The sequence below is a fragment of the Talpa occidentalis genome, unplaced genomic scaffold (assembly GCF_014898055.3).
Source record: "Talpa occidentalis isolate TD23 unplaced genomic scaffold, MPIMG_talOcc4v2.1 talOcc4.11, whole genome shotgun sequence".
Taxonomy (NCBI): Eukaryota; Metazoa; Chordata; class Mammalia; order Eulipotyphla; family Talpidae; genus Talpa; species Talpa occidentalis.
Window position 1 is genome coordinate 12,332,031 of NW_023601104.1, and position 22,430 is coordinate 12,354,460.

General features: G+C 37.7%; 1 protein-coding gene and 1 long non-coding RNA gene across 6 annotated transcripts in view; one reads left to right on the forward strand and one right to left on the reverse strand.

Moving 5' to 3' along the window:
• Positions 1–22,430, forward strand: part of LOC119238541 (uncharacterized) — a 105,975-nt gene that overhangs the window by 23,591 nt on the left and 59,954 nt on the right. For 4 of the 5 annotated variants that reach the window (XR_005123598.2, XR_008554010.1, XR_008554012.1 and 1 more), the window contains exon 2: positions 5,892–5,975. This is a non-coding gene — a long non-coding RNA (uncharacterized LOC119238541). Of the gene's footprint in view, positions 1–5,891; positions 5,976–15,036; positions 15,341–22,430 lie in introns of those variants that run through there. The other variant, XR_008554011.1, reaches the window with a different exon arrangement.
• The window catches only part of UBR1 (ubiquitin protein ligase E3 component n-recognin 1), a 116,911-nt gene that overhangs the window by 3,986 nt on the left and 90,495 nt on the right, over positions 1–22,430 (reverse strand). Inside the window, exons 40-46 of the mRNA XM_037502318.2 lie at positions 17,665–17,752; positions 16,307–16,440; positions 11,791–11,899; positions 10,089–10,145; positions 7,028–7,105; positions 2,685–2,855; positions 688–789 (exon numbers count right to left, since the gene is read on the reverse strand). Coding sequence (XP_037358215.1) covers positions 688–789; positions 2,685–2,855; positions 7,028–7,105; positions 10,089–10,145; positions 11,791–11,899; positions 16,307–16,440; positions 17,665–17,752 — 739 coding nt within the window. The remainder of the gene's footprint in view (positions 1–687; positions 790–2,684; positions 2,856–7,027; positions 7,106–10,088; positions 10,146–11,790; positions 11,900–16,306; positions 16,441–17,664; positions 17,753–22,430) is intronic.

A 22,430-nucleotide genomic window follows, 5' to 3' on the forward strand; every position in this document is an offset into this window, starting at 1 on the left:
GACTATCTCTATACTGGTTAAATGCCGTCACAATAAAACAAATCTCTGTATGATCAGAGAGGTTCTAACCCCCATCTAATAAGTCTACTAATTTTAAGTAATATTTTAAAAGGAACAAAATTTCAGTTAAACTAAGAAAGATAGCTTACTTACTATGAGGGGGGTCTAATCTTTACTGTACTTTGGGGACAATACCCCCTCATCCTCACAAGCCATGAGTAGTACTCCAGTTCCTAAGACCAGGGCAGGATACAAAAAGTTCAGGATTCTAAATATTTTGCTTATGTTTGGAAACAATGCTAATAAGAAGTTTCAAGTGTTATAATAAAAACAATAAATTATCTATTTTAAACCAAACTCCTCACTGGATTCTACATATTTCTTTCTTTTATTTATCTGTATCAATTAAACCTTCTAAGTAATTATGAAGATTGGTTGATTTAAAAATAATAGAGTCTTCAAACATTAAGATGGTTGGTGTCTTTAAAACTTTTGGAAAATTATTACCTTCAGATTTTGGAGAAGCAGAAACTTGTTGAAAATTATATAATACATTTAAGATAGCATTTAGTATTTTAAATTAACAGTTACTTAAAAATATCTCGCAACATTCAGCATTAGATTTTGTGTTTAAAGAACTGTTAACATCTATATACAATAATTAGCAAAACAAACAAAAAGTCTTACTTCAGCCCCGGGTCTGTTTCTCCATATTCATCCAAGTAAGGAGCTGGATAGGCACAGCCTCTGGCTTTCCCTTCAACCAGGACCACTCTGCATTCTCTGATTCTGAAGGATAAAACAACCAACAGGAAATATTAAGTACATGTGTGTCGACAGGCACTGCACCAAAGTTTTCTTTATTTATTAATAGATAGAGAAAAGACATGACCAGGGCCTCCCTGGTGGTGCAGGGGTTAAGTCTCAGCACTATCAAGGAATTATGCTCAGTGAAATAAGCCAGAAAGAAAAATAAAAATATTGTATGGCTTCTCTTTTAGGAGGAATGTAGAGGAAACAAATAAGAGATCAGAGGAAAATAAAAGTAATTATAATAAATTAAAAATCAAAATCAACTATAAATCAGAGACATTCTGCAGGGGAGGAGGAGGGAGAAGGATCAAAACAGGAGTGAGAAAAGCACAGAGATTATGGCAATGGGACATGGGTGAATTGGTGGTAGGACCCTCACAAGGACTACACCTAAGAGGAGAAAGCACACATGGTACAAAAATGAAGAATGATGTAAAATATATGTAAAATAAATTCTAAAAAGTTATTGCCAGCCACTGAGGCAAGAGTTTGATCCCCGGCCAGGGAGCTAATCACATGGCACAGCAGACCTTTCTTGTCTCACCCGCTGCTCCCCTCAGCAGTGTATTTCAGTCAGTCTGCCTGTTCTGCTCCCCACTGTCTCTGGTAAATCCTCTCACCCCCCACACCTCTGGCCTGCACCCCAGTCCTTGTATGCATAAATAAAATAAATCTTTTTAAAAAAAAAATGACATGACCAACATCTGTTAGGATACAGTATAGTGACAACAGGAACACAAAATTGTGTTTTGTCTAAATAGAAGAGAATGAACACTATGAACACCGCTATTTTCAGTGCAACCATAGGAAAGGATCAATGGATTTAGGGAAGTGGGGTCAGTAGTATTGGCTGCATACACTGAAGACAGGAAGGAGGCTGTCCTACTCCAGTCACAGATAGCCTGGAAAATGTGGCTAGGGTTGTTTCTGTTCAATTTGTAGACTTAAACCCTGCATGGGGAGACTGAACTTAAGAGAAAGAACTCCTAGTTTGTTACCTTGGGTCAGAAAGAAGGTCAGCCAGGGAAGTGTGAAGCCTTTTCTGGTTAGAGCTTTTACTAGCTTGGATTCAAAAGAACTACTGCCACTTTGAAAGCATTTGGGACTCTTACAGCAGAGAAATGGAGACATAAATAAGTGCTTGTGTATGTGTTACAGAGGGAGTAAGTACTATGGAGAGAAATGATAAAATAAACATTGGATTAGGTAGTGGGTTTACTCACTATAGACTCCCTTAAAGAAGACAATAGGTGTTTGGGTTTGGCTTTCATGCATTCATTCCCCTTGTTGCAACAGATTCCTACAAGCAATGATTTCATATTCTATAGCAACTACATAACACGGGAAGAATGTAAAGAAAAAGTATGCATATCTGCACTGAATTTGTTTTTAAAAGGTTTACTTATTTATTTATGCATACAAGAGCCGGGGTATATGCCAGAGGTGTGGGGAGTGAGAGGATTCACCAGAGACCAAGTGGGAAGCAGAACAGACAGATCTACTGAAATATACTGCTGAGGGGAGCAGCAGGTGAGACAGGAGAGGTCTGCTGTGCCATGTGGGTCAGCAACCTGGCTGGGGATCGAACTCAGGCCATAGCAGTGATAGCGTTGAGACTTACCCCGAGACCACCAAGGAGCTCCTGCTTTGAATTTTTAGCTCTCTCAATGAAACAATTAACATAATCCCATCTTTTTTAACCAATTATTACGCAGTATCTTCTCAAATATAGTCTCATGTGAATAATGCGTCTCTGTACACTTAGTTTCTAATAGATCACTTATCAACATAGTGTTCTGCCAAAATGGTCTCCAGACTGAGAACAAATTCCCTAAATTCACTAGGAAGCTTCCAGATCACTCACTACTCACTTTAGGAAAATGCATACTCCAGCTCCACAGTGAAGTGCATGAAAAATGCATGCTCCAACCTCTTCCCCATTCACAACCTCTTGGCAGCAAATATTCTGAGAACACAGTATGGTGCCACAGAAAAGACAGAGGACAGGGTGCTTCCGCTCATCATCTGCAGACCGTGGACACCTCAAAAGGGAAGAAAACTTTCAGTATGATGCAGACACAAAGAAACAAAAAGTATGATATTTCCAGTTAGCAATGAAATATGTCTTCATTACTGGCTGCTCTACAACAAAGAATTCTCTTAAAACACAAGGAAATCTTCAATTAGATGTTTTTCTTTAACACGTCCCCATAAAAAAAAAGTTGCCCCCAAATTTTCTGATTAATCTATAATAGTAAAAATCTACTATTAAATATACAGTATCCTGATAATTTTCATCAAATCTTGCAATTAACTGTCACTTGAGATTGAGACTCATTTAATGGAATCCATTTGTAATCTGATACAGTCAACTGCTTTCCCTAGTTAGTTTAGTGAAGCTTGTGATCTCAATAGTGGAGGAATATGACAATAAAACTTAGCCGGTATACTAAAGGTCCAAACACATTTTCTCCCATTTCTCTGGAATAACGAGATCTTTTGAGTTAAAATAGAGACCGTGGTCTTTGAATTGATACACCTTCCATCTGGGAATGACAGCTAAGTTTAAGGAAGGAAAAAGTAAAGAGCTGACTTAGTTGAATCAAGTAATGCTTTGACATCTGACCCTTTAATATGATGGCATGCTAGAGCCTTGCTTTAATGTTCCCCCCTCCATGAAAGGGTGTTATCACTCTGAATCAAAGTGATAACAGCTGTCTTTTAAAAAGGTGCTTCTCATGCTCCTCCTATCTCTGCTGTATAACCAAAATGAAAAACACTGAGAATTCTTTAATTTGGACAGTAAAAAAATAAATGCAGCCCCAGGAAAGATCCAGTAAGGCCCACAATGGGGTTGGAATAAAGAGCATAAAAAAAAAAAAAATCTCTTGGGCCTCCCCAATGGTGCAGTGGTTGAGCGCTGGGCTGCGAGGCTGCCCGCGGCCTCTGCGGCGCCAGTTTGATCCCCGGACGCCAGCGAGGGTCCCACATGGCGCGCAGCCCTCTCCTGCCGCCCGCTGCTCCCCTCAGCAGTGTACTTCGTCAATCTGCCTGCTCTGCTCTCCCCTCTGGCTCTGGTGAATTCTCTCACCCTCCCGCGCTTCTGACTGTACCCAGTGCTTGTATAAATAAATAAATCTTTAAAAAAAAAAATCTCCAATAGGATATTAACAGTTTATTCTCTGATCCCTAGTATGTCAGACAAGATAAGAAACCACCCTTGTCTATCCAGGTGCAGAAGTACTCTGAGCATAGGTATTTCATTTTTGTCTACTACAAAAGAGGGGGCTATTTTCATTTCTCAGGTTGTTCCAGAACATAATTATAGCTTTGTTTGGATAAAGCCAACATGTTCTTTCACATTTTGAGCAGGATGGCTGAGTCTAAATCACTGTAGAAGAAAAAGGGCACTATGCCTAAGGTACCCATCAGCACTCATCTACATTAGTCATGGCCTGGTCTTATGGAAACTGGTGGTGACAATAAAACTGGAAGAGCTCATATGATTTATTTTCATTTTTATTTGAAACCTTTAAGTGGTAATGTCATCTGGGATGATCTTCACTGTGATTAATTACGAACCCTCTTTGGAGATCTTCTAAGAGCCAACTTCTAAGAAACTTTACTGCCTGAAAGACAGTACTTATTCACTGGGCTTCTGTGGTAGCAATGCAGCCCTACTATTAAGAGGGTAACTGAATTTAGAGCTGGATGCAATCTTTGAAATCATCCAGTTAAATTTTTAAGGACTGGGATAAAGTAATGCAATCATTTCTTTAATCAGCATGAGAGATGCAGCAAGAGAGTTAACAAAGATCAAGCCAATCTGGTAACAGAGGCTAGAATGTGGGTTACCCAAGTTCCTGTTAAAACCTGTTAAAACCTCTGTTTTTCATCAAGCCTGATGTCCAGAAGAGCAAAGAATATTTCTCTAAACAGAAGTGAGCCCTGGACCATTTTTAGAGCCAGGCTGCAGTGAGCAGTCCTAAGAACCAAACTTCCTGTTATTGTCATGCTTCGACTCAGATCAGATATGGTATGGGACAGGACAGGTCTTTCCTACAGGGGTTGGGAGGGCCTTTGAGAGATTGGCCTTAGTTATGCTGTGGGATAGGCCAACTGAAGTGTATAGTAGAGTCATCACTTTTGATCTTTTGTAGTTTTATTAAACTTAAACTGAGACTTGGAAAAAAACCTCTGGTTTTATGACTCAAAGTAATGGTTATAACGAAACAAGGGATTTCTTAGTCATTCTGTATGTCAGAGTTGGTAAAAGAAGGCCCTTCAAATACACAAAATGATCTTAATCTATAATCTCTAGTTCTGGTTTCTTCAAATAAAAAAGTTATTTAATATATGGCTAACCACTACAAACTGTCACCTCATACACCAAGACACTTAATTGGTATTACTGATGGCCATCCTTAAAACAATATTTAAGACTTAATTGTGTTTATGGAAAGCTCTAAGCTCTAAGTTTACTAAGAAGTTTGGCTGGTGCACAAAGATTAGCAAGTATTACAAACTACTAAATGAGCTTTAGAATTTGTGCAATTTGGGAAAAGGATGCTTTGTTACCAGTACATCAACAATGAAGTTGATAAATTGACTCTGATTTTTTTCAGGTTGTTGAGATTCTTTTTCATTACAGATTATTGCTAGTTTCATGTATACCAATTTGGTTTGCCAGGATGGTGGTGTGATACCACCTGGGTCAAAAAGACATAGTTGCATCAACAGTAGTTTTAGCTTATTTCTTAAGACATGAAGTATTGTGATTCAGATATGAATTAGTCACATACCAATGGTTAAAGCAGATACAAATATAATTTCTTCATTCAGTGACATTTCATTGGTAGTGTATATTATTCAAATAACAAGGCAAGACTAATAATAGTAAAACAAAAATTACTGTTCATTAGAGGACAATATTGTATCATACAGAATTGTATTTAAGCTCATGTGATTCTCTTATAAAAGTAATTAATAGGTAATTTTTATATGGTATTAATAATGTCTATAATGTAGCTTATTTATCTTGCTTCTTACTAGTTGTTATCATGCAATATGTTTTTCAGTTTGAAAGTGACCAGTGAAAAGGAAGAGGGAGATAAAGAAAATTTGAGAACCAGTGCTTCTGAGTAGTGCTTAACTGTATCGAGGTAAGCTATTCAGTGGGGAGAAGAATAGTCTCTAGAAAAATGGTGTTCAGACAACTGGAAATCACATGCGAAAGAATGAAGTTGGACCTCCTACCCTATCCCAAAAATTAACTCAAAACAAATCCACCACCTAAACGTAAGGGCTAAAACTATAAAACTATTAAAAATAACATAACATAGTGGTAAATCTATAAGACCTCAGATTTGTCAATGGATTCTTAGCTTTGACACCAAAAGAACAAGCAATAAGAGAAAAAAAATGGGTAAAATGGACTTTTATGCATCAAATGACACCATCAGGAATATGAAAGCACAACCTATAGAATGGGAGAATATACTTGCCAATCTGGTGAAGGTTTCAATATCCAGAATACATAAAGAACTCAGCACTCAACAACAAAAAAGACAGTACCATTACAAACAGGCTAAGGAGTTGGATTATCATTTCTCTAAAGAACATATACAAATGTCTAATAAGCACTTGAGAAGATGGTCAACACTGGTCATGAAGGAAATGCATACCAAAATTGCAATGAACTACCATTTTATACCTACTAGAGTGGCTCTAATTAAAATAACGGAAAATAAAAAGTGTTGATGAGGATATAGAGAAAAAGACCCCTGTACATTGCTGTTGGGAATGTAAAAGGTTCCTCAAAAAGTTCAATGTAAAATTACCAACAAGACCAGTCCTTGGTGTACATATGTCCAAGAGAAGTGAAAATATAAGTCCACATAGATACTTTGACATGAATGTTTTCAGGGACCAGAGGAGGAAGGGAGTAATCATTTAGTGGGTACAAGGTGTTTTACTGAGTTAACGAAAAGTTTTGGAACTAGAGAGAGGTGACAGTTGCACAACATGTGAATACATTAAAGGCCACTTTATTGTGGTTAATTTTATGTTATGTAGTTTTTCTCCCAATGAAACAACAAAAACAACCAAGATTGCAAGTTACTGTTATAGGGAATGCTCAGTAGTCTGTTTAAAAAAATTTGTTAGTGGCGGTATATAGTAACAGCAAAAAACAAAGAAAATCCCCATTCCTTACCTGAAATGAGATGCTTGATTTAAGAGGCAACTATAGTCATCAGGAAGCTCTATCAAACTATTTCTTTTTCTAGGGTACCTAGAAATATAATTTAAAAGGCAATTTTATTTATGAATAAGTACATATCAAAAGCTAATCAAGCAAACAAACAAACCAAAAAAACGAGTAAAACAACCACCAAAAAAACCCCAACCAAGGAATAGAAAGGAGAATATCTGTTCTAAAAATGACAAAAGGGAAAAATAAATAAATAAAAATGACAAAAGGACCCAAACTTGTAATCCACAGTAATTCCCACTGTTAACTAGATCGTATCTAAACTTCTTGTTCTAAAAATCTAAATCATCCATTAGCTGGTTTTCTGTCCAAAATCAACTCCCATTATTACCTTAGACTACAATTGTGCTAGCTAAATTTCTATACTGTCGAGGAAGATAACATGAAGTAGTGGTTAACAACACTGCCTTTGAAATCAAACAGACTTTGTTATAAATCCTAAATTCTTTGACACTTGAGAAGTCACTGAACCGAAGTTTGTATTTCCTGATCTGCAAATTAACAATAAATTTATTGTAACTTTTCAGTCATGAGGCACATCATCAGTTTAATAATAGGTAAAGGGTACATAAGAGACTTCAGTTCATTTAGGAATGTTGACTATGAATAACAGTTTGAAGGAACTTTGTAGAGCTGGTTAAGACTCAATAAGATTGAAGTATAAATTAATATATTCAGTATTTGATATATAGTTGTGAATATGATTATTATAACATACTAGATACCCTACAAACCTTAACTCCATGCTTTGGGAAAGTTACCATAATAATATGAAATTCTATCCTCAAACCCCAAGCAATTTACATTTTATTTATTTTATTTTTTAAAAAAGATTTATTTATTTATACAAGAACTGAGGTACAGGCCAGGGGCGCGGGAGGGTGAGAGAATTCACCAGAGACAGAGCGGGGAGCAGAACAGGCAGACGGACTGAAAACACTGCTGAGGGGAGCAGTAGGCGTGACAGGAGAGGTCTGCCGTACCATGTGGGTATCTCCCTGTGGCCGGTAATGAAACCTGCACTGAAGAGGCTGTGGACAGCTTCACAGCGCTGCACTCAACCCACTGCACCACCGAAGAGGCCCAATTTACATTTTATACTTACTTTCTTTTTTCTTCAGTAAAATTTACCTCCTCTAAACACTTTATCTTAGTAAATAACCTCAGGCCTAAAAAAATTTTCTCTCTAGAACCTTAAAGTGTGTCGTTAACAATCTTTTATTTTTTAAATTTCTATGGTATTAAACAGTGTATTTCATATATTATACTTTATCTTATAATGTTCTGAGTTTATACACATGATTAGATTGCATATTGGGGCCTCCCTGGTGGCGCAGGGATTAAAGACACAGTGCTATTAAGTTATTGCCAGCCACTGTAGCACAAGTTCATGAGTTCAATCCTCATCTGGCCAAGGAGCTGACCCACATGGCACAGCAGACCTCTCCTGTCTTCCACGTTGCTTCCCTCAGCAGTGTATTTCAGTAGATCTGCCTGTTCTGCTCCCCACTCTATCTCTTGTGAATTTTCTTACCTCCCCCAACCCCCGCACCTCTGGCCTACATCCTAGTTCTTGTAAGTATAAATAAATCTTTAAAAATAATTAGATTGCATATTAGCCATGACCAAAACTTGTGTTAATTCTTTTAACTTTCCCAGAGTAATATAACACTGGGGAAACAGATGTCTGAAAGGTATACAATGAGTTAAAGCAAAGGAGAAATTGTGTGAGATTAACAGTCCTAAAACATGTTTATCTCTTAAAATTCTTTTCTCTCTACTCTAAAATCTTTCTTTTCTTGGTGATGTGAATTCACCTCATGTGAGCATAGGAACTGGATTTACAGTTTCTACATCACTAAAGTTGCTAAAGGTGTAGGCAGCATGTGCACATTTACAAAGAAGGTGAAAGAAGTTCAAGGGGGTGAGAAAAGAACTGGCAAGTGTACACAGCCTCACTGTTTTCTATACCTGTAGAAAATAGTACTGGTTAGTATTTAAGGTTGGAGGTGAATTCCTTTGCTTGTTTATTGATGCAATTCAATTTGAATAGAAATTAGACCCTGTTCATAATATAAGTCAGGCTCTCGGAGGATTACAAACAATATAAACATGCAGCTCTGGCCTTTGTTGAGTTTCCTACTAGTGATTTAGGAAGACAGAAAGGGTCTTGAGTAAAGACCCTTAGTTAGTCTCTAAGCATATAGCTAGGAAGGGAAGAAAGGAAAGAATATTTTTTATTTTTTATTAATTTTTAAAAATTTTTTACATCATTGTTCACTTTTAAGAGAGAATATTTCTATTTAATCTTTTTTTCTCAAGAGTGGGAAAAGCAGTTTATAGGAATACTGTGGCTACCCTCTGATTTTAATATACCAGCAGTATCAAGATGCCAACTCTTCCTTTGCTTCACAGGCATGCACTAGTATAAGGAACAGAAGTTGGTGATATCATACAATTTAAGAGGGAAGGACAGCCATTCTTTTTTTTTTTTTTTGAAAGAACCAGCTAGATATGTAATCCTTTTTATTTTAAAGTTTTCTTTTCTTTTCTTTTTTTAAAAAGATTTATTTATTTTACACAAGAACCGGGGTACAGGTCAGATGCATGGGAAGGTGACAGGATTCACCAGAGACTGGGGAACAGAACAGGCAGACTGACGAAATACACTGCTGAGGGGAGCAGCGGGCGAGACAGGAGAGGTCTGCCGCGCCATGTGAGACCCTTGCCGGCCGGCCGGGATCGAACCAGCGCTGCAGAGGCTGCGGACAGCTTCAAAGCACGGCAGTCAACCGCCTGGGCCACCAGGGGAGGCCCAGGACAGCCATTCTAAGAAGAAAACAATTGTAGGTAATCTCATATCTGCCAAAAGCTACCAGAAATGTAGGAAACAAATGTGCTGAATTAGCATAAAGAAGAAAGATAGCAGGCATGCTCAACAAATCAATTACTTCTGAAAACAGGACTTTGAGATAGGGGAAAAGGATTGAGAAGTAAAACCAACCTGACTATAGTGTTTTTTTGCTTCAAACAGTTTAGTAAGGCAGGATCTGCACACCACCTGGATATGGGGTCAAGAGAAAACATAAATAGGTCATCACAACGTCAGCATAATTTTAATCTAAATGACTCCAAATCTTTGTCTCTTTGTTCCATGTTCCCTCTTCTAGACTTTTTACCTTAGATAGATAGTGTCCCTTCTCTTCTTTTCTTCCCTTCTTTTTTTGTATCTTCCTATTTATGTCCCCTCCTCTTTTATTGATACATTTTTTTAAGGGGTTTATGAATCAAGGTTCTTACTAGAAAAACAGAAACTACTCTGAGTATTTAAGCAAGAAGGAATTTAATACCAGGAATTATTAGGAAAGTTTGATGGAAGGGCCAAGGAGCCAAACAGGGCACAAAAAATGCAAGGCAACCCACACATCAGCCAATAACAGGAAGCGACCACTCCTCTTTGGATGGAGAAACAAAAGGAAATAGTGTTGGAACCCAGGTGCTAGAGTCATTGGTGGATACTGGAACCACCAGTTTGGGAACTAGTGAGAGAGAAGAGCAATAGCCACTGGCAGATATGCCCCACAGGGCAGAGAGAGGTAGTGTGAACACTCAAGCTGCCTCTCAGTCTCCAAAGATCTTGGTAGAGCTTCCCACTGACTGAATACAGGCAGAAGTCAACTGACAAGGGAGACTACAGAGGAGAGGATTAAAAAAATACTTTGAGGGAAGCAGGGCTAAGAATGGTATAAGGAGCAAGACCTTTTGTTTCGAAGTTTGAATTTAAAAAATGTGACTGAACTAGAACAGTAAGTTCAAAACATGTTGATTCCAAGAATATAAAAGTTAAATTAGTATAACTGAGTGTGACTGTGTTCAATGCAAAGCATGACACTAACATTTTGTTTAATTTTTGTCATAGTGGAGATCAGAACAATTCGTGAGAAATGAGGAAAAACAGAAAAGAACCTGATAGCAGAAAAGAAAGCACAAAGAAAGGTGCAGGAGACAGGAGAGATTCATACAAATCCTGATATGGGCATGGAGGGAAAAAACATTGATTAGAGAAAAAAGAGAAAGGCAGAAAATTGAATAGCCTAGTGGAAACCATGGGGGAAATAATGGTAAGAGTTGAGGACTATAAAAATTAATGGAAAATGATGTCATAAAAGATAGCATAAGGAGACAGGACATTAGGAGGGTGCAAAGTGATCAAGAGGATCAGCAAATAATGAGAAAGAAAGAAAATTGTTTGAATTTTCCCTGGGTTATTTAACTGACAGATCCAAATGACTTGTATTTATCAAATGACTTTTTTCTTTCTCGATCATCCTTCTGAGAAGTGTGCTGCTATGTGAGATGTGCTACTATTTTTCACATAGCCCCTATCTGGGTACTTTTGATATTTAGTTGTGACAACAGACCTGCTGACAACATGGAACCCCAACACCTACACTGATTTAAAACTGGAATGAGACAGTAGCTGTGGGTAAAATAAGTGCAATGAATAGTAATCATAGTGGAGAAATTCCGGTTGGCCATGGCTGCTGGTATTATCTCCAACTCTCTAAGTTTGTAAATTAGAATCTCCTATTTTTTGCTAGTCCCTTTAATCGATGGTAGTCAATCTACACACTTGGCAAATAATCTTAATTTAAAATTTTTAAACTTTAAAATGACCCAACAATGGTATTTTGCCCTCATAGTACCTCTGGAGAAGGGGCCTTACAGTATCCCAATATTCCTGGAAAAGCAGGAACAAATTTGTGGGCAAAGATAGATAGCTACAGAGTGCATTGTACTCTCCTTCTGTAGAATCTGCAAGAGATTAAAAATACATTTAATAAGCACATTATTCTTACTTGGTCAACCAATTAATAGAACTTGTTTATTCTCATTTCTATATCTTCTATACATAGAGTATATTTTGTATTTGACAATACTGTGAGTAGCAAATAAGCCACAGTGATCCTTTTAAAAGGTAAATTTGTTAAGTCGTTCACCAGATCAGATGTCTCCAATGTCAAATAGCTACAGGATATAAAATACAAAGTTCTTATGATGACTCAAAGGACTACGTGATACGTCCCTGGCTGCCTCTTGGACCTCATCTCCTACTGCCCTCCAGCTGTTGATTTCGCTTTAGCCATACTCATTTCTACTCTCTATTGACTATGTTAAGCAAAGTCTTTATATATATTTCTTCTGCTTAATAATGCTTTCTTTCAACTCTCTGCCAAGCTCAACCCCTCTCTCTTTAAAAATGAAACAAAACAAAACAACAAAACAAATTTTGTTTAATACTAAAGTTGCTGTGAGGTCACAAAGACAACTTGGGGTTGGGTGCAGGAGCCTGTAATGCTGAGCCCAGTGAGGCCCCATTATGTATGCAGACGTTCCCCAAGGGAAATGGTCATGCACTGTTCAGCTGGGACACTGCCAATTTGCCCTTAGTAATGTCCTTGTTGCCTGCAAGTTCCTTCAAACCAGGGCTAGGCCCCTCATTCCCCCAGTCATGCCCTTTGTTCCCCAGTCACATCTAGGAGCTGTTCAGGAACAAGTGCTGAATGTCCTTTAGTTTTTAGGAGAAGAGCTCCCCATGGGACTGGTGCCATCCAAATACGCCACTTCCAATACCAGATGGTTTCACTTATAGGAGGAATGTAGAGGATCCAAATAAGGGATGGAGGGGAATAATTATAATAAAATCAAAATCAAAATCAACAGGCAACTATAAATCAGAGACATTCTGCAGGCTGGGAGAACAGAGTAGCATCAAAACAGGGGAGGGAAGTGCACAAGGGACTATGGTGATAGTGCACGGGTGAATGGGTGGTGGAAATTTCATGGGGACTATAACTGTTATGAGAAACATACATTGTACCAAAATTAAGAATAATGTAAAAAATATATAAAAACAAACACCCCCCCCCCAGTATACCACTTCTATGCTGTTGGCTTCTATTTCCCATATATTTCTGGTACATGGCCCACATGTGACTGTGGAAGAGGCAGAGAGGGGGATCCTGAGGTCTAGGACTGAGCAGCTTCAAGTACTTCTCTTGCACTCTCCACAAGGCAAGGTCAGAAAGTCCAGCCTGGGCTTGTAGCTGTAGAGCAGGAAGTGGTCCAAAATAAGGATGTTGGGTATCTAAGGCACCAGGTTGGGCACTGATCCCATGGGGGCTGCTCACCCAGGCCTGCACTGTGTTTAGCATGGCTTCCATACCCAAGGAGTATGGTACATCCCACTGTTTGAAGCCATCCTTCCAAACTTCTAATCTTGGGGGTTGAAAGAGCCCTTGTGCAGGGCTCAGTGACTTGAGCAGGTAAAACACCCTGATACTCATGATGTACTTCATCTCTATGTACAGGGGTGGCTTGAGTTGTTTGTGTGTAGTGGGGGTGCTGAAAGCTGACTCCAGAATCCTGGTACCAGGCTGGGCCCAAATCTGAAGTGCACTCTTTAGTCACATCTGGACTTTACTGAGAAAATCCAGGTCTGACCTGTGCTCTATGGGAAGTGTGGCCCACAGATTGGGGACACCACACTTATCTCCATCAACACTGCCTTTTATCTAAATTAGTCATGGGTTGGTTGGATAAGCGGGGTGCAGGTGGATATTGCTCTAGCTGTTCTCCCCTTCTCTCCCTATTCCATTCCCTCTCCTAGTCAGAGATAACTAACTACACATCCCTCCATTTCTTTAACAGTTTTTAATGAAGGTTATAGATAAGATTACTTTATTCTTGTACCTTCTCAATGATTTCTTCCTTATATTGTTCTTTTCCTTTCCTATTTGGCGATATTTGGCTTTGCACTTGGGGATCTTTTTTTTAAGAGTCTTTGTCCAGTTTTAGTGTATTGATAAACCACCTTGCTGGGTGAATGCCCATATGGACAGACAGCTGTGCCATTCTCCTCTCCTACTGCACGCTTTCAGTGGAGATGACATTATTTCTTCCTATGAACTTGGACTACCTTGCCAATTTGCTGCCCTTTATAGTGTCCTCACACAAACAACTTCATCATACTTTCAGATGGGCATGGACTATACTTCAGTCTCAGCTCTTTGGAAACAGAGGTAGACAAAATCTTCCTGTGAATGTGGGAAAATGTACTGAAATGCTTCATATGGTTCTTGCTCCCATTAAAATTCAAACAAAGGATTAAACTTCGTTTGACTACTGGCATTTTCAGTGCTGGCCACGAAAGGGAAAAGAGCCCCATTTATTTTCTCAATGTTGTTTTGCTCAATGTCTCCTCACATAAAAACCTTCCATGGCTGAGCTCTCCTGCCCACCTGTGACTATTCAGGTGTTTCTTTTCACAAACCTTTTCCCTTTGCAAAGCAGCAGCAGCAGCTCTCCTGCTTACCTGTGACTCTGCAAATGCCCCTCTTTTTCTTTCTCCTTTTCCTAATAAACCTGTCCTTTTAAAATGTAAAAAAACAACAACAGGGCCTCCCCAGTGGCACAGCGGTTGAGCGCTCGGTTGTGAAGCTGCCTGCAGCCTCTGCAGCCCGGTTCGATCCCCAGCCACCAGGTGAGGATCCCACATGGTGTGCAAACCTCTCCTGCCACCCGCTGCTCCCCTCAGCAGTGTATTTCTTCGTCAGTCTGCCTGTTCTGTTCCCGCTCTGGCTCTGGTGAATTCTCTCACCCTCCCGCGCTTCTGACTGTACCCAATGCTTGTATAAATAAATAAATAAATCTTTAAAAACAAACAAACAAACCACAAACCTTCCAACTATCTAAAAGAATTACCCACTATCTATTGCCAAGACCTGCTTTATTTTTCTTTGTAGCAAATGTATCACCATTTGACATTAAATGTGTTTATATGTTGGCTTATATTTGTTTGCCTCCCAATAAAAGAAAGGACTTTATTCATTGCCTGTTACAGCACTGACCAGATAAATTAATACATTCTTTTCTTTTAATGCAAATAACAGATCTGTACTGGCAACTATGAGATCCAATAAACTCTATTGAATTGAGTTCCAGATAAAGAAGTTGATAAAGTTGCCCTTATCAGTTTAATTTCAAAGAACAAAAGGAAAAATCTCTGAGCAATTTTGGTGACTCTTCAAAATCAGAAATGCTCTGATTTTTATACATACAGAGCTACAAGTAAGTCTTCTTTATTTTAATCTAGATTTAAGGCAAGTAAATGAGAACAAGACTCTTACTCAAATACACATGGACTTGGTTCACAGCAACAGGTCTTTCCCAGAAACATTTTAATTTTTTAATATATGTTCAAAATTCAAACAACAGAGTATGTAATCAATTTTTCTTTCTAAGCCAAACAATTCTCTTCCCTAAGAGAACCACTTTTTCTAATTTCTTGCATATCCTATCAGTTACATTCTTTGTGCTGGCATTTTTTTAGCTCAAGCACATAAATTATACATGGATAAGTGCTGTGAGTAGGTTTTCCAGATTATGAGGCAAATCTGGTTCTTGGCTTGATCTTTAACCTACACCTGGGTAGAGGCATACATGTTTGGAGTGAACACTGATGTAAGAGGTGGGAAATGGAGAACCTGATTTGCCAGCTATCGCCTTGTATTCTTTTATTTTTTAAAGATTTATTTATTTATGCATACAAGATCTGGAGTACAGGCCAGAGGTGTGATGGGTGACAGGATTCACAAAAGACAGAGTGGGGAGCAGAACAGGCAGACTGACTTAAATATATTGCTGAGGGGAGCAGCGGGCGAGTCAGGAGAGGTCTGCTGCACCATGTGGGTAGTTCCCTAGCTGGGGATTGAACTCATGCTACAGTGGCTGCGGACAGCTTCATAGGTTGTGTCTTAACCCCTTGCTCCACCAGGGAGGCCCATCACCATCTTTTTTTTTTTTTTTAAAGATTTATTTATTTATTTATACAAGCACTGGGTACAGTCAGAAGCGCGGGAGGGTGAGAGAATTCACCGGAGCCAGAGTGAGGAGCAGAGCAGGCAGAAGGACCGAAGTACACTGCTGAGGGGAGCAGTGGGCGGCAGGAGAGTTCTGCGCGCCATGTGGGACCCTCCTCCGGTGGCCGGGGAGCAGCCGAGGATAGAACCGGTGCTGCAGAGGCTGAGAGGCTGTGGGCAGCTTCGCAACCCAGCGCTCAACCGCTGTGCCACCAGGGAGGCCCTACCATCTATTCTTAAGGTTGAAGTTAAGGAAAAAAGTCTGTCATTTGCTGCTCTGTGATTTCATTTTTCTACTTACTAGTAAACAGTTCTTCAGGTGGAGTTACTCCCAATAAATAGTGGAAAAACAATGCAGCACAGCGAAGGTAAGGGATGATGCCATTCTTCAAGGAGACCCACAAATACCAGCCAGGAATACCACACTCAATGCAACTAAGAGACAATAATTCCAGAATAGAACAGAATACCGATGAGACTAAAAACTTAGATTTCAAACACACTGTTTTTCAAAAATATAGCTAAGCACTCCAGTATTTTTTAGCCGTTAAATTTTTAAAGATTTAAAACAAAATATTTAACTTGCTATAACGTCAGTCTTTAAATGTCCTAATAATTTCCTAAAGAAAACTACAAATCTTTCAATTTGTTAAAAAACTGAGGTACAATTATCCAATATCGTTAATTTCACATATAGAAAACTAATGTAAAGAAATTTGACTCTTTAAAAAGAAGTTTATTCTTCATAAAATTTAAAGCTTGTTAAAGCCTGATTTTTTTGTTTTGAGATTAAAATCCTCATAAAGAAATGTGGAATACATTTATATTTGTATTTATTATGTTTATAACATATAGGTATATTAAAAAATAATTAAAGCAGCAAAGTTAGCTAAAAAAATTCTTTCTTGATTTCTATTTTAAAACTGGTGATTTGTAGAACAGTGAAATATATCACAATACTGTAGTAGTATAACACAGAGTGAACACTGAATATGAACTTCAGTTAACAGCAATGTGTCAGTATTCATTTACCAGCTTTAACAAATGTACTGTACTAATGAAAGAAGTTAACAGGACAAATTGTTGGTAGAAGAGTGAATGGGAACTTTTTGTACTTTCTCTTCAATTTTTCTATAAACCTAACACAGCTCAAGAATCTTATAAATAAATACAGTTGTAAACATACATACTCAGTAGCTATACCAAAAAAAAAAAATTCATGAATATGAAAATAAAAAGGTATATCTGATAGCAGGTGAAATTCAGCAAAGGAATTCTATTGTGATTTGTGAATCACAAAATTGCCAATATATTTCACATATTACTCATAATTCTTAAAAAACCTGTAATTAGCTAAATGCATCAACTATGAGTTGCTTTAAAAGGACAACATATTTTATATATTTAAATTATAAATGCAGCCATTTGTTAAAATTTTATCCCATTTTACCGATTTTTTTTTTTGTAGAACAGTTTACAAAAGTAATGGTGTATCAAAACTTGTTTCAGTCTTAGAAATAAGTAGCTATTATTCCAAATGCCCTTACTGATTTTTTAAAACTGGAACTAAAGTAGTTCAAAAGTTATACTGCCAAACAAGCGAACAAAGATGTGGAATTATTAAAACAACACTGAAATAGTCTGAACTACTGGACTCACCCACTTGTATACTGAGAAATTTCTGCCAAGAAAGAAGATGCAGAACGAGCCTCTTCACTCTCTTCTTGAACCTGAGCAAGGGGGAGCCCTGAAAAAGAAATTCTGAAAGATAAATAATTGATTCTAAATATACAACTGTTAGGTAAACTTTATCAGTATATAAGTTGGAGAAACCAACAGGCAGAATTTCAGACTTGTGAAACATACATACATGCTAAAAATTTATCTCCTTATAATATGACTAGGTAAACAGAGATCATCTACTTGTTCCACATCACTTGTCTTAGAAATTCAGCCCTAAAAAAGGAAGTATGTTGCTGTCCTGCTTCATGCTCAAGCAAACAGACACACAGAAAGTTTGTGGCATCATTTCCCTCCGCTAATCTATCCTTAAGGAGAATCATCCTAAACTTTGTGGCAACTAACTCTCCCACTTAGGTTAAGATCTGGGTAAGCCACTTAAGTTCTCAAATTTGAGTTTTATTACATTAAAATGGAAATGAAAATGCCTACATGCAGTCTGCTATGAGAGATGGTACAGCATACCTGAATAGTGCTCTCAATTTTACAAAAGCATTTAAAAGTGCTTTGTTTTAAGCCATAATCATCAAAACTGCATGGTATTGGAACAAGAACAGACATACAGACCAATGGAATCGAATAGAAAATCCAGAAATAAACCCACAGATTTATGGTCAACTAATCTTTGACAAAGGAGCAAAGACTATGCATTGGAGCAAAGAAAGTTTGTTCAATAAATGGTGCTGGGAAAACTGGGTCGCTACATGCAAAAGAATGAAGCTTGACCACTACCTCACACCATACACAAAAATCAACTCAAAATGGATTAAAGAACTAGACATAAGACCTGAAACCATAAAATATATAGAAGGAAATATAGGCGAAACACTACGTGATTTGCACATCAAAGACATCTTTACAAACACATCACCCAAAGCAGTGATAGTGAAGGCAAAGATAAACAGCTGGGACTACATCAAATTAAAGAGCTTCTGCACAGCAAAAGAGACAATAACAAAAACAAAGAGAAACCCCACCAACTGGGAGAACATTTTTGCACCCAACACTAATGATAAAGGACTGATCACAAAAATCTGCAAAGAGCTGATGAGACTCAACAACAACAAAGAAAATAATCCAGTCAAAAAATGGGCAGAAGAGCTAAAAAGAAACTTCTCTCAAGAGGAAATGCAAATGGCCAACAGGCATATGAAAAAATGTTCAACATCACTTGCCATCAGGGAAATGCAAATCAAAACTACCATGAGATACCATCTTACACCAGTCAGAATGGCACATATTAAAAAAACTAGCAACAACAAATGCTGGCGAGGGTGTGGAGAAAAAGGAACTCTTCTACACTGTTGGTGGGAGTGCAAACTGGTCCAACCACTGTGGAGAGCTGTGTGGAGATTTCTGGACCTACTAAACATAGAGCTTCCATATGATCCAGCAATTCCACTCCTAGGTATTTACCCAAAGGACACAGAAACATCAATTCCAAAGAACACCTGCACCCCTATGTTTATAGCAGCACTGTTTACAATAGCTAAGCTTTGGAAACAACCCAAATGCCCAAAAATAGATGACTGGATCAAGAAGATGTGGTCCATATATACCATGGAATATTACTCAGCATTCAAAAAAGATAAACACATGCAATTTGCAGCAACATGGATGGCGCTGGAAGGGATCATGCTCAGCGAAATAAGCCAGAAAGAAAAAGAAAAATACCGGATGGTCTCACTCATAGCAGGAATCTAGAAAACTTAAATAAGGGACCAGGAAAACGAATAACTATAAGAAAGTGAAAATCAAAATCAACAAAAAAGTATGAACCAGAGACACTTTTAGGGGGGTGGGGGCGGGAGGGGAGGGATTGGGGTCAGAATGGGGGGGCTGCAATTGTATGGGGAATACAACAATAAAATTTATTATTAAAAAAAAAAAAAAAAAAAAAAATAAAAGTGCTTTGTTTTTACATTAATTCATCTGAAAGGCCACAATTAGAATTATCATAAGTCTTTTACCCTTGGATGAATACTGCTCATTTCCTTTTCAAATAAGATGTCTTGAGAAAATAAATACTTATTTAATAAAGAGGAAAATATATCATGAGTTCATATTGATATTTAAATCATTCCAATTTAAAGAATTCAATATGTTTTTTTTTTTTGTTTGAGGTAAATTTCAGATGCAATGAGATGCACAAAAATCAAATACATCATTTGGTGAGTTTTGACAAAAGACACATCCATGTAACAAGATTTTTAAAAATTAACTTTATTTTTAAAGCATTTTCAAATTCATAGCTAAACTGAGCAGAAAGCAGAGTTCCCATATACCTACTGCTCCCACACACCCACAATCTCTCCCGTACCCGAGTGATATATTTGATAAAACTACAATGACATATTATTATTACACAAAGTCCATTATTTATATTAGGATTCAACCTTGGTCTTGTATTATCTGTGGGTTTTGACAAATGTATAATGACATGTATCCACTATTATAGTATCATGCTAAGTAATTTCACTGCCCTAAATATCACTCCTGTTTCTCCATTTCTCCCCTAACCTCTGGCGATCACTGATTTTTTTTTTTAATTTTTTTTAAAGATTTATTTATTTATTTATACAAGCACTGGGTACAGTCAGAAGCGCGGGAGGGTGAGAGGATTCACCAGAGCCAGAGCGGGGTACAGAACAGGCAGACTGACGAAATACACTGCTGAGGGAAGCAGTGGGCGTGCAGTGCGCGCCATGTGGGACCCTGGCCGGCAGTCGATGATAGAACCGGTGCTGCAGAGGCTGCGGGCAGCTTCGCAGCCCAGTGCTCAACCACTGTGCCACCAGGGGAGGCCCCCCTGGCAATCACTGATTTTTGTAACATCTCCAGTTTTACCTTTTCAAGGCTGTCATACAGTTGGGATCATACAGTATGTAGTCTTTTCAGATTGACTTCCTTGACTCAGTAATATGCATTTAAGATTCCTCTATGTCTTTTAATTGCTTGATAGTTTGTTATTTTTTTTCCCAGCACTGAGGCATATTAGTGTTTGGATGTAACACAGTTTATTTATCCATTCACTCATTAAAGGATATCTTAGTTGCTTCCAAGTTTTGGCAATTATGAATAAAGCTTCTATAAACTTGCATGTGTATTTTTTGTATGGACATAGGTTTTTGGTTCAGTTGAGTAAATGACAAGGACTGCTATTGCTCGATTGTATGGTAGCAGTATGTTGAGTTAAAAAGCAAAAAAATCCGCCAAACTATGTTTCAGGATGTAGTGGAATTCATTCTTGTCAGCAAAGAATTAAAATTCCTATTGTTAATGTTTTAGATTTTGGCCATTCTAATAGACGGGGTATATCTCATTGTAGCTTTATTTTATATATATATATATATATATATATATATATATATATATATATATATTTTACATCATAGTTCATTTTTGTAGTGTTTGATTTCTCCTCTCCTGTAAAATTTCCACCACCAAGTCATCCGTGAACCATCACCATAGTGCCTTGTGCTCTTCCTGCCGCCTGTTTTTTTTAAAAATATTTTATTTTATACAATTCTTACATCATTTTTCATTTTTGCCCAATGTATGCATTTTCATTTTGGCTATATTCCCCATACAATTGCACCCCCCCCCCCTTATTTTGACCCTAATCCTTCCTCTCCCTGCCCCCCCCCAGTGTGTCTCTGGTTTATAGTTGCTTGTAGATTTTGATTTTTACTTTGTATTAATTAGTCTTTTTCCTGGTCCCTTATTTAGGTTTTCTAAATTCCTGGTATGAGTGAGACCATCTGGTATTTTTCTTTTTCTTTCTGACTTATTTCACTGAGCATGATCCCTTCTAGCTCCATCCATGTTGCTGCAAACTGCTTGTGTTTATCTTTTTTGATTGTTGAGTAATATTCCATTGTGTATATGTTCCACATCTTCTGATCCAGTCAACTATTTTTGGGCATCTGCGTTGTTTCCATAGCTTAGCTATTGTAAATAGTGCTGCTGTAAACATAGGGGGCCTGCCTTGTTTTAATCCATCTCCCTCCTCCGCTCCCCTGCAGAATGTCTCTGATTTATAGCTACCTGCTAGTTTTGACTTTTTATTATTTTTCCCCCTGATTTGGTTCCCCTATATTCCTCCTATAAGTGAAACCATCTGATATTTTTCTTTTTCCTTCCTGCTTATTTCACTGAGCATAATCCCCTCCAGCTCCATCCATGTTGGCATCTCATTTTAACTATAATTTGCAAATTTCCTAATGACACATTTTTTCATATGATTACTTGCTGGCTGCATATCTTTCTTGGTGTGGTGTCTGTGCAGGTCTTTTGTTTGTTTAATACCAGGTTGTTCATTTTCTTTGTATATTTTCAATAATAATCCTTTATCAGGTGTGTCTTTTGCAAATACTATCTCTGATTTGTCTTCTCATTCTCTTGACATTGTCTGTTGTGGAGCAGAAGTTTTTAACTTAATGAAGTCCAGCTCACCAAATATTTCTTTCATGGATTGTGCCTTTGGTGTTCTATCTAAAAAGTCATCACATACCCATTTAGGTTTTATTCTATGTGTTTTTTCTGAGAGCTTTATAGTTTTATGTTTTATATTTAGGTCTACAATACATTTTTAGTTAATTTTTATGAAGGGTGTAAAGTTTTGTCTATATACTGTAGGTTTGGTTAATTCAACACCATTTGTTGAAAAGACTATCTTTGTTCCA